This window comes from Astatotilapia calliptera, chromosome 16 (genome assembly GCF_964374335.1).
Source record: "Astatotilapia calliptera chromosome 16, fAstCal68.1, whole genome shotgun sequence".
Lineage (NCBI taxonomy): Eukaryota > Metazoa > Chordata > Actinopteri > Cichliformes > Cichlidae > Astatotilapia > Astatotilapia calliptera.
The window spans coordinates 17,584,583-17,600,645 of NC_137437.1; the positions used below are offsets into that span (position 1 = coordinate 17,584,583).

The 16,063-nt window shown below is 40.8% G+C and overlaps 1 protein-coding gene across 2 annotated transcripts in view; it reads left to right on the plus strand.

Annotated features, from left to right (window-relative positions):
- The window catches only part of LOC113007455 (nectin-4-like), a 20,917-nt gene continuing 4,854 nt past the window's right edge, over positions 1-16,063 (plus strand). The window contains exons 1-6 of one of the 2 annotated variants that reach the window (XM_026144047.2): positions 2,086-2,344; positions 5,030-5,371; positions 5,485-5,787; positions 7,099-7,192; positions 7,756-7,910; positions 15,485-15,590. In XM_026144047.2, coding sequence (XP_025999832.1) covers positions 2,209-2,344; positions 5,030-5,371; positions 5,485-5,787; positions 7,099-7,192; positions 7,756-7,910; positions 15,485-15,590 — 1,136 coding nt within the window. In that variant the 5' untranslated portion in view covers positions 2,086-2,208. Of the gene's footprint in view, positions 2,345-5,029; positions 5,372-5,484; positions 5,788-7,098; positions 7,193-7,755; positions 9,020-15,484; positions 15,591-16,063 lie in introns of those variants that run through there. The other variant, XM_080290672.1, reaches the window with a different exon arrangement.

Consider the following 16,063-nt stretch of genomic DNA (forward strand, 5'->3'; position numbering starts at 1 on the left):
CGCGTTGGAATGGTAGCGCTGGGCAGGATGGCTGCTGTGTTTGCTTCGGATTACTCCTCACCGCCCACCCGACCCTGTGGCTTGTCACGTGTTCCATAATGTTGTGCTGTGGACATTTATGTGCTTTTTTGTGCAGAGGAGTTTTTTTGTTTCCTGTTCTCATGCTGTCCTCCCTTTTTTCTGTAACGCTACCGATCTCCGACCTGTATCCCCATGTGATGTCTGTGTTGTGTGTGTAAGGTCGGGGGGGAGGTGTCCTATTTCACTGCAGGGCAACCTGCACGTGGCAAACAAAGCCTTGATTGATTGATTGCTACTCTGGGAGACTGAGATAACTAATAGTGCTGCCTGTTGTGCATTTAGCTTCCAAAACACGTTATTCATGGTTACATACAATTTTAGACTGATGTGGGCCAAAGCCTAGCATAGCCTGTAACATTATTATGACGGACACATTTTATGAGTTAACTTGGCTTTAAGTGACTTACAGGTTTCTTTGAAAAATACTTTCTTATATCCAGGTTCTTCCTTTTTGCTGCCATCCTCCTCTCCTCCTTGCAGGTCCTCGCAGCGCAGACTTGCAGCTCCTAAAACTAAATAGAGCTCCCTGAAAGGCACAGCCAATCACATTGGCCATATTTGTCACATGACGTAGGATTATTGGTGGGGACAATTCAATAATCGCTGGATATTGGTGGGGACATGTCCCTTACGTCCATGCCAAATCTACGCCCTTGCATCCTACCTAAGAAGCTTTCACTATTTTCTGTTTACTGAAGGAAAAAATCTAAATACATTATTCCTGCTTTGTAAAACAATTACTCAACAAGGTACCCCTTCCCTATTGGTGTTAGAGTTTACCATGCCAGCCAATCTAAAAAATCATATGGCAACATGTGGTACTTGGTTGTTTAGGGAGAAGGGGAAGTTTTAGCAGTGACAAGCGGGCGAGCGAAAGAAAGAGAGAGCGAGTTTTCATATGTGAGACATTAGTGACGTTTAGTGTGTTTGGAGGCTGTAGTTAGTGTGTTGTGTAGTTATTGTTTTGTATTGTGTGTCAGTTATACTGCTGAATGTCACATTTGCTCCAAAAAAGCCACCAAAGGCAGATTCCAGTGTAAACACTGTTCCCACATGGAAAACAGGACTGATGCACCTCCTGTTGTCAGACCTGCAGGGTTTAGGCCTGTGCTGCTCTCCTCTGTCTTATACTGAACACAAACTATTTTTTGGACTGGCACAAATAAATTGTGTGCCTTCTTATTTGATGCAGAACACCTGATTGTTCTGTAAATAGATTTAAATGGTTATATAAAAAATGCCTGAGGCCTTGGCTGCATTTTTAGGTAAATAATACCATATAACTTTGTTGTTTGCAAAACTTGTGCATAATTTTTAGAAACGTACAATTTCTATTTGCATTTCAATTTATGAAAATGATTCGTTAAACATGTTTGTGGGTTTTACAGTAAAAAAAATAACTTTTTTCTATTTGGATTTTGAATTTTTTGTCTGAATTTAGATCAATTGTGCTAATATAGTATACCAAAATGAAAAATAACTAAAATTTCAGATATTTGAGGTTGTGCTGAAAAAAATAATACCAAACAAGGCAAGATAAACAGTTTTTAAAGGTGAAATATAGAGGTAAAATCAAAAGTAGTCAAAAACGGCCAATTATACCCTGGACCCCAGAGGGTTAAACCCTTGTGCAGCACCATGTTTTCTTGACAACAGGACACAGTGGTGTATACTAACCTGAAAATTGCGCCCAGTGTTTTATTCAGATTTCATGTGAGCCCCTCTGTCTGGTTTTCGGGTCCTGTGGTAACCAATTAAGGAAAATCCTGGATGCTCCCCTGAAAACAAACCAAAAAAAAAAAAACCACTCTTTTCTCAGACAGCAAGGATTTTGGTCCTCCCCGTGATCGCCGTTGTTTTGATGTACAAGGTAAAGCCACGCGTGTTTTCGTCGGTTACGCTGTTTAAAAGGCTGAACAGAAAGCTGCATCCTTAATTCATCTCATGCGTGAAAGGTTTTATTTAGCCGTCCCCCCCTCCCCTCCTGCTCCTCTCTCTGTGTGTCGCTGGAGTATCCAGCCATTTTATAGCCCGCCTACTTTCTTTGCTAGACTCCCAACAGAATCATCGGTTCTGTTGTGTTCTAGCATTTTTGGGCTGTGGACTTTTTTTCTCCCGGAAGTTGGAATGCGTAAATATTATGATCAGTGGACAGCGATGATTAGCGGATGGATGGAGCTGCTTCCTATACCGTCCATATGTGACTCTGCGCTGCTACGTGTCCTTCTCGTGATCGTGTCTCTTCTATGTGCTGATGTAGAAGGTATTTTGTAGTGACTAGGCTACGATGAACTGAATTTGAATGTTGTATTTATCCACTGCAGCTCCTTATTATCACATTCACGCTTCAGAGATTTGGCTCACAAGACATGGCGTCAATGTGCGCTGCAGGGTCTTATTATTATTATTATTTTTTAAACGACCTTTGTGGTTCATAAAAGTGAATGGTGGTGTATTATCAATTATTATCTATTTGTTACATGTGCATATTTAACTTGAAATTGATGGTTTCTGCTTGTAATTTCAGTTTGTGTTAATACAATAAACAGTAGTTCTTTGTTCATGGACGTGCTGTATAATTAGTAGCACTACTCTCTTCCTCATATGCCCTCAAGAATGTTGCTTATTGTTCATTTTTCATATAATGTTATTTATAAATCAATGAGAGAACAGATGAATCCAAGCAATGGCCTAACAGGATGGTCACATGTTACTGAACTACAATACAGAGTTTTTATGTAGCTAACTGTAACTGAGACTCTGAAGCAGCTGGTTGATCAACTGAAAAACACCAATGCTGTGTTTGATATTCTCCCATCACGCATTGTTAAGGGCTGCTTTGATGTAATTGGAGCATTCTGTTCTTAATGAATTTTTCTCTACTCTCTGGATCTGTCCCACTGGCCTTTAAGCATGCTGTAGTCCAGCCTATTCTGAAAAAAAAGAATCTTGATTGTTATGATCTTTTGAGCTATAGACCAATCTCTAAGCTTCTGTTTCTGTCCAAGATCCTGGAGCAACTAGTTCTTTCTCAGCTTCAGGCATATTTAGACGCGAACAACATTGCAGAGAAATTTCAGTCTGCCTTTAAGCCATGGCATAGCACTGAAATGGCCTTGCTTAGAGTTCTCAATGACCTTCTTGTAAGCACTCACTCTGGACGTTCTGTGCTCCTGGTTTTATTGGACCTTTCCTCTGCTTTTGATATGGTCGATCATAACATTCTTCTACTAAGACTTGAGCATACTATGGGTATAAGAGGCACTGCCCTCAACTGGTTTAAATCTTATCTTGCTGACAGGTCTTTCTCGGTTAATTTGGGCAACTTCTCATCTTCCTCGGTACCTGTACGCTGTGGTGTGCCTCAAGGATCTGTATTAGGACCTATTCTCTTCTCACTATATCTGCTCTCTCTTGGAGCAATTTTTGAGAAGTCTAATATTGCCTTTCATTGCTATGCTGATGATATACAGATTTATTTTGAGATTACTGACGATCTTGCTATGTCCTTTCACTATTTTTGTGAATGCATGCGTGAGGTTAAAGATTGGTTCAAGCGTAATTCTCTTGTCCTGAGCGAAAAGAAAATGGAGATCGTGGTGTTCGATAGTAAAATCCCCGCGACCAATTGTGTGCTGCTCTGATGCCTTTTGCTAGCTCCCCTTCTGATTATGCCAGTAATTTGGGCATATTACTGGATAGCTCATTTAAATTTGACAAGCAAGTGTCTGCTGTTGTGAAGTCTAGTTTTAATCAGCTGCGCCTCATTTCTAAGGCTAAGCGCTATATTCCACACAATGACCTGGAAAAACTTATTCACGCATTCGTGACTTACAGGTTGGACTACTGCAACTCTCTTTACATTGGCCTTTCCTCCTCCCTTCTCGTTAGATTGCAGACTGTCCAGAATGCGGCGGCACGCCTTTTGACAGGTAGCAGGAAGTTTTCTTCCATCACTCCTGTTCTTTCTGGCTTGCACTGGCTACCAGTTAAGTACCGTATTCAAGTTAAAATACTACTTTTCACTTACAAAATTATTAATAATTTGGCGCCGAGCTACCTCAATGAGCTTCTCAGGTTACACACTCCTGTCAGAGCACTGCAGAGATCTGCTACCCAACTTCTTCTGGAGCAACCTCGTTCTTGGCTGAAATCTCGCGACGACCGTGCGTTTGCTGTAGCTGCCCCAGTCTTATGGAACAATCTTCCTGTTGATATTCGGGCGTCTGACTCTATGTCACTGTTTAAATCACGGCTGAAGACTTATTTATTTAATCTTGCTTTTCCACCAAGTAACATTTGGTGTGCGTTGGTACATTTTTATCCGTTATGCTTGTTAAATACTTTTATATATTATGATTGTCAAGGTTTTATAATTGATACGTGCCAGGTCCTTTCTCTTTTCCCTCCCATCTCCTTTTTCCTATTTTATTTTTCCTCAAGCACCTTGGTATACCCTTGGTTTTTTAGTGTGCTTTATAAATAAAGTTTATTATTATTATTATTATTATTATTATTATTAACTATGTAACTATATAAGGGCATGGTGAGGATGCTGGAGAATATTGTTTTCATTCCTCTGTTAAGAGTGGAGGTGGGCGCATGACTACGCACATAACCTTGACTGGCTTACATGGAGTTGAAGAAAATAAGCTGTGTTACGTTACCAGACATCTGTGTATTTTCTTATTTTGATCATTTGATGAACAAAATAAGTTTAAAGCTTGAGTAGATTTAACACCACAGAAACTAGTTATAAATATTTTTCATAGTTATTTTTCAATGTCTAAACAGCTTAATTTCAAAATTTGTTTGAAAGATGAAGCATACACACACACACACACACGCAAAAACAAAAGAGTTCATCACACTTTGATATGAATGTACTTGGATTCTCTTTTGTTTCTATTTTCAGCTCTGCCTTAATCACGTTTTCTGTTCTTTACAGCTCTCCAGGTGACTGGTGGAAGTGTGACAGTGGAACAAGGAGGTACTGCTATCTTATCGTGTTATGTCACTGGTACCAATGATGACCTGACACAGATTACCTGGCAGAGGAAGACGAGAGAAAAACCTCACAATGACAATTTCCTCACTATCCTACCCAGAGAGGGAGTGCAGTTTGTCAATGGAGGTGATGATCGATTTAAATATATCGGGAATTTTAACAACAATAATGGAACACTCCAGTTATCCAATGCTGCCCTGAAGGATGAAGGCAGCTACACGTGCATCTTCACCTTGTTTCCCAGTGGAAATCAGAAGATTGAGATTCCTCTAAACGTGCTTGGTATATAAAAAAAACAACAACTTTATTTAAAATATTGTGGGTGTTTGTTTGTGAGACAGACATTTTACCATGTTGCTCGCATGTTGACTAATTGTGTGCTGTAACTCTCCTAGTGCCTCCTTTCACAAGCGTCAAGGACAATCTTCCCACTTTGGGCACAGAAGAGGTTTTATTTGCTACCTGCACGGCTGCTGGATCGAAGCCTCCTGCAGAGGTGAGGTGGCTCACTGGTGCTTTGGGAGACAAAGTGAGGACGACGGCAAACTCCACCCAGTATGACAACGATACAACTACCACTGTCAGCTCGTTGTTTGGTGTTCCTACGAGAGAGATTAACGGTCACCAGGTCCAGTGTGTCATCAGCAGTGACTCTCTGTCTAAAGAAGAGAGTCTGCTCTTCACTATACAGGTCTACTGTGAGTGTCAGCTGCTCATGTAGTTTATTATTTGTCTTCTTTTGTGTTGCCGTTGACTGAAGAACGTTAATTATTTAATCAAATATTAAAAGTACACAGGCACACCCAGGATTAACTGATTAAACTGCAACTGCAACTGCAAAGCAATACTATAGAACTTACTTACTTGTTACCAGTTAATCTTTATTATCTACTAATGCAACAGAAATATTTTCATAAATTATGGATAAAATAAAAGTAATAGCTGCACTTTTTTAAAACTATACCCTGCATCTTTGGTTTGAACAAAAGCAGACATAAACCTCATACTTCTAGGTAGCCTTTAGTGTTAAGAGTTGACATGGTTTTGCTTTTTTTTCTTTGTTCATGAGCTGATTTATTGTTTTTCCCAGTATGGATACCAGCTTTATCCTTGTTCTCATGCTACTGTCATTCACTCATGTTGTCACAATAGCTGGATAAAGATTTTGCGAAAGATGAGACGAGTAATGGAACCTGATCTGTGTCCTGAGACAGAACCACCCAGTTCAGCTGAAATGCAGAAAACTCAGTAAAGTTGTGCATCAGTGTGTGTATCAGCACGGCTTTGGTAGGGGAAAAGTAGAACTAAAACGATGTATCTTTAATCAAAGTCCAACTGTGTTTTTTTTTTTACTTACTAGCAGCTGTATATTCCACATCTACACTGCTTGTGTGAAATAATGTGCATCCCTTTTTGACACCAGTTCGATAATTTGAATCTTGAGAGCATCACAAAATGAATAATGTCTACCCAGAATTTGGATATTTCAGCTGCCTTGAATGAGTTTTGTTCTCGGTAAGAGTGCAGATGTTCAGGTTAAAAATTAACTCTCACCAGTTGAGGCAACACCACGGTGCACAGACCAGCTTAAACCTGTTTATAAAGATTAACAATGACTTCATTTGTTTGAGATCCATTCAGCACACATGGGAAATGGCAGAAGGTGAAGCAAAAACACTAGAGACTGTTTTCAAAGCATGCTCTTCCAGTATTGTAGGTTCTTTTTTTAAATGACACAGTTCGTCTGTGGTGTTATATTTCTGGTTGAAATCCTCATAAAGGCCATGCTTTTAAACAGAGCACCAACATGCTTGAATGTGTACAAAATGATCTCTGCTTGAAACTAAGTGTAAAGTACCCAAAATGCATTTCTTTGTTTTGATTCAAATATATATGAAAAGTTGTTTGATCTTATTAAGATGTACTCAGTTTAAAAAAAAAAAAATAAAAAAAAAAGATGTACTCAGTTAAGAATTAACACAGGTCTTGTTCTTTCTTTCTTTTTGCAGTTTCTCCCACAGAAGTGAACATTAGAATGATTTCAGAGGACTCGTTCGAGTGTGTGACAGAAGCCAAACCAAATGCAAACTTTATCTGGAGCAGGTAAAGTAGTTTGAATATTGGTTCCAGTTGAAATATTTCATTTCATGGGAGTGGTAATAATAAAGGCACTGAGTCTTATATAGTGCTTTTCTTCTCTCCTGGAGCATTCAAAGCGCTTTATACTCACTCTTTCACATAAGCACTTTCTTCTATGCTTTTTAAGTGCTCATTAGTTAACATTTACACACCAATGGATGCAACTTGTTAGTATCTGGTCAGTATCTTGCCCAAGGATATCTGGCACTCAGACTGGGGGAGTCAGGGATCAAGTCATCAACCTTCCATTCAGTAGATGACCTTCTCTACCTCCTGAGCTACAGCCAACCCCCAGGAAATAATGTTATCACCAAGCACATGACACGTGCTTGGTGATAAGAAGCACATGTCATGCAAAGCAGTTTCAAAGAGACATGAGGGTTACTTCCAAGTCTCACCTGCATCCATCCACTCAATGTCCTCCTCGACCATAATTTATAAAACATACATGTTTAGCTTTTAGCACAACTCACTTTTTTCTGCCCTCTCTGTACATTTCACGTTCAGGTCTCGTTCATGTTTTTCAGATCCGGCCAGTCTTTGCTGGAGTCTTCTGTCAAAATAGACGGTGCAAAGCTACAACTGCTGAGCCTGACCTCTGATATAAATGGCCTTTATCAGTGTGAAGCATCTAACACATATGGAAGTAAACGTGGTCAGCTCTATGTGCATGTGGCATCAGGTGAGGTCAGCTTGGTTTTAGCTGTGCAGTTTGTCCAAATCTTTTTGAACTGGTTCCTGATTTTGGGGGATTTTAGCTTTTGTGGATGTCGTTTCATTCTGATCTTGTTCTGTGGACTTCTTTCAAAAGAAATAAATAGAAACTTAAATATCTACTATGAGAGTAAAATGATGGACTTCTGTAGGCACTCCACCCACATCCAAATTAGAGGTTAGGAATCATTTGTAAGCAAATGGCTTAAAGAAATGATTGCCTTTGTTACGGCCGAGAGGGCCAGGCTGTGGGTGTGGACTCAAATGTGAACACAGTATTTTATATACAGTGCCTAGTTAAATTACAAAGCAGGAAACTATGAATGCTATGAACTGTGAAAGCTATGAACTGAAAACTATGAGGCCAAACTATGAACATGAAACTTACCTTAGAGCCAGCCAGGGGCGGAGCGGGGGTATGGCTTACTGGGCTTAAGCCCGGGTTGTTTTGTCAGAAGCCCGGGGTCTTTTGGAGTGTAATTTTTTCATAGTTAGATGCCTGGCTGACAACTGTATAAAACAAAAACTACACACAATATTCGAAGCACATAGTGCACACTGTGGGAATTTACGACTGTGCGTGAATCCCCCCTGATATTGGTATGATCCGAGCTCAGACACTAAGCGGGGGGCGGGGCAGCTGCTGCCTGCGAGTGCGCTGTTGGAGAAACGCAGCCAGGCAGACAGAGGAGAACTGAAGTTCGACCAGGTACCAAAGCAAATCATTCCTACTGTACAAATAATGTAAATATGACGGTGCATCACGAAAGATTGATATCAAACTGATCACTTGACCAATATTACGTTACTCGCTCTTCAAGTGAATCAACAAATGGCGAAATGAAAAGCCGAACAACAACAAAGCTGTTTCTTTAGAGAGTCTCAGCTTACATGTGTTTATTTCATATTTTCAGTTGTTTCCCTCCACGGCTAAATAAATCGGTTTCAGTAATGCACTGATATACAAGAATGGACATAAGGGGCTTCTTTCAAAGAAAAACTCAGGTAGATGTTATTTTATATATTATGCTTTGTATGTTGTTCAGTATAAAATAAATAAATATTGAAATATCTTTTGAATTAGTTAAATGTCAGAATAAAGAGAGACAGAGCTTCTATTTTTTTTATCACTTTCATCAAATTTAGGAGTACATATACACTAAGTTTATTGTTAATTAATAAGAAACTGCAGACGATTCCATTCTGAGCTGAAGAAGCTTCTGATAGGTTCGTAGAGTCCATGTGAGTAAACTGGTGGCACAGCTGTGGATGCATATAAGGCAAAACACAGAGCCTGTTTCTGTGACATGGGAACATCAAGAGATGTCAACAAAACACCAGGAAGAGAACTGTGGAGCTCCATAAGTGTGGCTCAGTTTGAATACAATTTGGTGCCATTTGCAATTAAGAAATACAGACAGTTTCTCTCTTTACTCTTAAAGTTAACAAATATGTTTTTATATTTATCAACCTAAAAAAAATAAACATTTAGTCTAATTTGATGTTACAATTAAAAAAGTGTTTGTGTGTAAATATCTGGTTTCAACTGTATATTTGATGATTGTCAGCACAAAGAAGGAGAGAGGAACACACAGAGAGAGGTGAAACAAGAGCAGGTGAGACTCACATGTTAGTCAAATGGTTGTTTACCAGAAGTATCACCGTATCACAGGACCTCATGTATCTCGTACCTAGTGTTTCTTTTTAGGTTTACTATTTTTCAAATTCTATATTTATTAAGTTATGCAGGCTTGTTTGCACAACAAGACTAAATAATTATATAAACTTTTCTCAATCTAAATATTGTACTTTGGTAGAATTAAAAAATAAGTGTAGTGCAGGTCTATGATGATTTTTAGTGCTACTATCATCTAGTTCTGATTCTGGTTCTGTCTTGGTTAAGTCCTCAGTAGTCCTGATTTTGAACTGTTGTAGTCCTGTTTTAATTCCGGATCAGTTCTGGGTCTGGTTGAATTGGGGTTTAGTCCCTGTGTCTTGATACAGCCCTGATTTTGTTCTGCCTTGCTGCTTAATTAAAAACCTAGCTTAAGGTGTCCTGTATATGTGATATATTTTTTTCCTATATGAAGTCATTCTTTTTTGAACAAAACTCAAAACAGAGCCTATTAATCTTTCAGTCATTTCTACCTATTCTACCTATTCTAAAAAAAAAAAAAAAAATCCCACATGCATACTACCCTTTAGGGCTAAGCCCCAGGTGTTTCAAATGTCTGGCTCCGCCTCTGGAGCCAGCATAAAACAGACAAGTAAATGGATGACTAATGCTCCACTCAGTGCAGTACATATTACTCAAGTCAGTTCTAAAATTTAAAACTTAAAGCATGTCTTAAATTAAATATACAGTGGAACCCCAGCTTACGAAGACCCCATTTAATGAAAAATTCAAGTAACGGCAATATTTCTGCCCGTGGCAAAATGCCCACTTAACGAAATAGATAAAATAGAAAATTGTAAAAAATTTAATTAAATTCCATAATGTTATGTACATGTACACGTATGTATGTATGCATGCATACGTATGCTTTCTTCAACCTCTGCCACCTCCTCCTCCACTAGGAACTTTGTCTTCAGCCAGCATCGCCTCACTCAAAAGGCGATGGAAAAAGGTGCTTCGACTTACGAAAATTTTGACTTACGCAAGACCCCCAGGAACGAATTAATTTCGTAAATCGGGGTTCCACTGTATTCTGTTCATGGCCATATAAGTTTCTTATGCCTCAGACTGTGTTAGTCTGAGAGATTTTGAATGTGCAATGGGTGCATGTAGTCTTCTTTCGGCTGCCCTCCTTAGAGAAGCTAAGAAGAAATACTTTAAAGAAAGAAATAAAGTCTGGCTCCTTAAAAATAAACTATAAGGAAATGAGGGTTGGCTCAAGAATTTTGCTTATTTTTTTCAGACCATTTAAATCAAATCAAATCAAATTCAAATTTTATTTGTCACGTACACAGTCATACACAGTACGATATGTAGTGAAATGCTTGGACAACTGCTCGTGACCTAAAGAAAACAAAAAAGGAAAAGGCTATGAATAAGATTGGAAATAAATATGAAAAATTAAAAAGGGTAAATTTAACTAGGAAGGAATAAAATATAAATTAAGGTTAAAAATGAAATAACTGTACAACACAAATTAGAATGAAGGGTAAATTTAACTGGGAAAGAATAAGATAAAATATATAAATTAAAGTTGAAAATAAAATAACTGTACAACAAAATACACAATATAGAACTATATAAGAATGTATGAAGAAATCTAAATATAAATAAATATATACACAATAACAGCAGCTGTACAAGTATTAACCGGAAATGAAGAATATAGTGACCAGTGTTGTGCAAAAACAATGTCCAGAATGTCCAGTGTGTGTGTAAGAACCATATGTGTGGGTCAGTACTGTGTGGTGGTGTGATTGAGAAACCGTATCGCCTGCGGGAAGAAGCTCTTCCTCAGTCTCTCTGTGTTGGTCTTCAGGGAGCGGAATCGCTTTCCTGACCTCAGCAGAGAGAACAGTCTGTTGTTGGGATGGCTGAGGTCCTTCACGATCTTCCTGGCCTTGGTCCAGCACCGCCTGCTGTAGATTGAGTGCAGGTCAGGGAGCTCGGAGCGGATGGTGCGCTCAGCTGACCGCACAACCCTCTGTAGAGCTCGTCTGTCCTGCATGGTGCTGTTCCCGAACCAGGTTAAGATGTTTCCCGCCAGGATGCTCTCTATGGTGCACGAGTAAAAGTTCCTGAGCACCTTGGAGGGCAGTTGGAAGTCTCTCAAGCGTCTGAGGTGGTAGAGACGCTGTCGGGCCTTTTTCACCACGGTGTTGATGTGACAGGACCATGACAGGTCCTGCGTGATGTGAACTCCGAGGTATTTGAAGCTGTCCACTCTCACCACTGGGCACTCGTTGATGACGGGGGTCTGGTAGTTCCTCTCCTGCTTAGTGCTGAAGTCCACTATCAGCTCCTTTGTCTTACTGACGTTTAGAAGGAGGTTGTTCCTCTGGCACCAGTTCTCCAGATTCTTAATCTCCTTCAGGTAGGCCGTCTCGTTGTTATCAGAGATCAGGCCCACCACGACGGTGTCGTCAGCAAACTTGATGATGGTGGTGGAGCTGGTAGTGGCCACACAGTCATATGTGTACAAAGAGTACAGCAGGGGGCTCAGAACACACCCCTGGGGGGCTCCAGTGCTGAGAGTGGTGGAGGCTGAGACATGTCCGCCCATCCTTACTGCCTGTGGTCTGCCAGTTAGGAAGTTGGAGATCCACTGACACATAGATGAGCTGAGTCCCAGATGCTCCAGCTTGGTGGTGAGTGTGGAGGGAATTATGGTGTTAAATGCAGAGCTGTAGTCTATGAAGAGCATTTTAACATAATTCCCCCTTCTAGTGTCCAAGTGAGTGAGTGATGTGTGGAGGAGATGAGAGATGGCATCGTCTGTGGAACGATTTGGATGGTAAGCGAACTGTAGTGGGTCCAGTGTGTCTGGTAGTGAAGAAATGATGAAGTCTCTGACCAGGCGTTCAAAGCACTTCATCACTACTGAGGTGAGGGCTACAGGGCGATAGTCATTGAGAGAAGCAGGGTGGGGTTTCTTCGGGACAGGAACAATGATGGACTCTTTGAAGCATGTGGGGATCACCGACTGAGATAAAGAGATGTTGAATATCTCAGTGAACACAGGAGCTAGCTGGTATGCGCAGTCTCTTAGGATACGACCTGGGATGCCGTCTGGTCCTGCTGCTTTCCTGGTGTTCACTCTTTTGAAGGCTCTCCTTACTTCATGCTCGGAGATGACGAGCACGTTTCCGGTGCTGGCAGTATCTTCCTGTCTGCAGCCGTTACCGCCGTTAACACTAGCATTGTTGGAGACCTTAGCTGCAGCCTCGAAGCGAGCATAGAAAGTGTTCAGCTCGTCTGCCAGAGTCACGGCCGCGTTCGTCATACCGGTTGTTGGTGCTTTATAGTCCGTTATTGTCCTTAGTCCCCGCCACAGGCTCCTAGAGTCACTCTGTTGGAGTTGTGACTCTAGTTTCCTCCCGTAGCGCTGCTTCGCCTCTTTCACCGCCCTCCGCACGTTATATGACGCGGCTTTGTACGGGTCCATGTCCCCCGTTGTGAGTCCCGTGTTGTAGGCAGCGGTGCGGGATCTCAGAGCGTTGCGGATGGTTTTATCCACCCACGGCTTCTGGTTGGGAAATGTTGTGATAGTCTTTGTCTCCACGGTATCATCCGCTACTTTCCCGATGAATCCCACAACCGCTTCCGTAAACACGTTGACGTCATCGTCTGAGCTGTTTCTGAACATGCCCCAGTCTGCGTCATCGAGTGCGTCCTGTAACGCGGCCACCGATTGATCCGTCCAGCGCGCGACCTTCCTCTGAACCGGAACTTCCTGTTTCAGCCTTTGTTTGTATTTTGGCATGAGGAAGATGGCGGCGTGATCAGATTTGCCAAACGGAGGGCGGGATTGTGCCTTGTAGCCGTCCTTGACCGTAGTGTAGCAGTGGTCCAGTGTCCTTTCACCCCTGGTGGGGCAGGTGATGTGTTGATAAAAGTTCGGCGCTGCGCGTTTGAGGTTGGCGCTATTAAAGTCCCCCGTCACAATAAGCGCAGCGTCCCGGTGTTGTGTCTGGTGCTGTGTGAGTGCCTCATGCAGCTCGCATAAGGCGGTGACCGTGTCCGCTTGTGGTGGAATATAAACGGCACTTACAATGACCGATGTAAATTCCCGAGGTAGATAAAAAGGACGACACATGATGGACAGTAGTTCCAGATTTGGTGTGCAGGAGCGTGTGAGAGGAACAACGTTCGCACTGTTGCACCAGTTGTTGTTCACCATTAAACACACGCCGCCTCCCCTTGACTTCCCCCGAGTCCCGTGTCCTGTCCAAATTTGCCTTATGCATTCTCATCTTTCATGCTAACCTCCATGTCCTCTTTTATTACATTCATGAAACGTCAGTGTTTCTCTTTTTCTTCTGCCTGGGAGCTAAATATTCAACATCTAAAATATTCACTCTCCCTCCTCTGCACACACCCAAACATCTTAGTCTCTCTAATTTTGTCTTCAACCTTAGCTTTCCCTCTGATTTACTAATTTCTAGTCCTGTCTATCCTGTTCACTCCTGATGAAAATCTGAGCATCTTCAGCTCAACATCCTGTATTTTTTTTTTCAGTGCCACTATTTGGAAACCATATAGCAGTATCATAGCGGTATCATCTCGTAAACCTTACCTTTCACCCTTGCTGCTGTCCTTCTGTCACAAATCACCCCAATATGTTTATCCACCCACTCCACACAGCCTGCACTCTCTTCTTCACTTCTTTTGTGCATTGTCTGTTGCTTTTGATGCTAGTTTTTACAGCTTCAGTGTTACACCTGTCTTCTTCTCATTTACACACATCACATATTCTTTCTTGCTTCTACTGGCTTTCATATCTTCTCTTCAGTCCGTACCTCCATCTCTTCAAGTTGACTTCCAACTCCTCCCCTGCGTCACTTAGTACAGATCACACTGTTGTCTGCAATGATCACAGTCCAAAAAGACTCCTGTCTGACCTCATCTGTCAGAATATCCATTACCATTGGAAACAAAAAGGGGCTCAGAGCTGATCCCTGATGTATTCCCACAACCACCCTAAACCCATCTGTCATCTCTGTCGCATATCTCACTGTCTCACTGTCCTCATACATGTTCTGCAACACCTTCACATGCTTCTCTGCCACTCCTGACTTCCTCATGCAGTATAAGTTTCTTTCTTGGGTCCCTATCATATCCTTTCTTTAGATCCATAAAGACCCAATGAAACTCCTGCTGGCCTTTTCTGTACTTCTCCATCAACACTCTGAAAGAAAACATCTGTAGTGCTCTTTGGCATGAAGCCATACTGCTGCTCATCTCTCATCTTACTTACTGTCATGCTCCAGGCTGAGGGCAATTGATGGTCATTTTATAGTTCTTCCTTTTCCAAATATTCACACCAGCAGTTGTCACCTTCTCACTGAACTACTTGCTGATAGCCTTGTAATCCATTACAGCAGATCTACAGTCTTGTCCATGATGTCCTTTGATAGCTCTTTGGTCTTTCCCATGGTGCAGAGTTGGAAAAGAAGGAACCAATTCTGTGGTTTCTTCAGTTCAGGCCGTTGAAACCAGAATTCTGGCTATTTGTTCTGGACTTCAGGTTGATATTTTGTCTCTTACCATTAAAATGAAACTACCATAAAAATTAGAGACAGTTCATTTCTTTTCCCGAACTGTATCAGACAGCTTTCTCACACCTTTCCCATCTTCTCTTCCTTTATCTTCACCCAAGACTAGAAAAGTTTTTGCCAGAACATTTTTGACCAACAGTACCAGAAGTGATCATTGTTAACCTGCCCTCAACCTACACGAGCTACATGTTTGATTTGTGTATGGTATATGTTTAAGTATTGTCTGAGTCATCTCAATATATGAAACATAAAACATAAATGCCAGATAATGTAATTCTCATTATATTCTTCATTCTTGTGTCCCTGCAGGATCGTGCTCTGCTGCATGGGCCTTACTTGGTGTTTTTATATGTGTTTTTTTCCTGAGCATCGTTGGGGCTGCAGTATGGTACTTTTATACACATGAAGATCAAAGGTACTTCATACATTAACTTGCATGTATCCAATATGTAGAATAATATTTAGTAGACCTGGCTTTAAAGCATGTGGACCTACTGTCCAAACTGAAGTATAGTAGAGTATATGTCTTTATTTATATAGGAATGGCCTAATTGGCAATTTTGATACTTTCTGTGGGGCAAAAAAAGTGTACTAGTTAGCGTGTTACAATAGACATTTTAGGCTAGATTTCATTTAGCGAGAGGGAAACGGAAGACTAGTTTGTGAACAATGTTTTTTCCACAGATGAAACTAAGTAAATCTGGTACCAAAATAGTAGAAAGGAAAAGGATGGAAACATAAAAAAGGATAATCTGAGAAGTACATATCCTCTTTAAAACACAGTGAATTTAGTCTCATAAAATGTTAATCTCAATGATTTCAATCAATATGGAGAATATGATTATTTAATGAGTATTGAGTGATGTTTTTTTTTTTTATTAAAAAAAG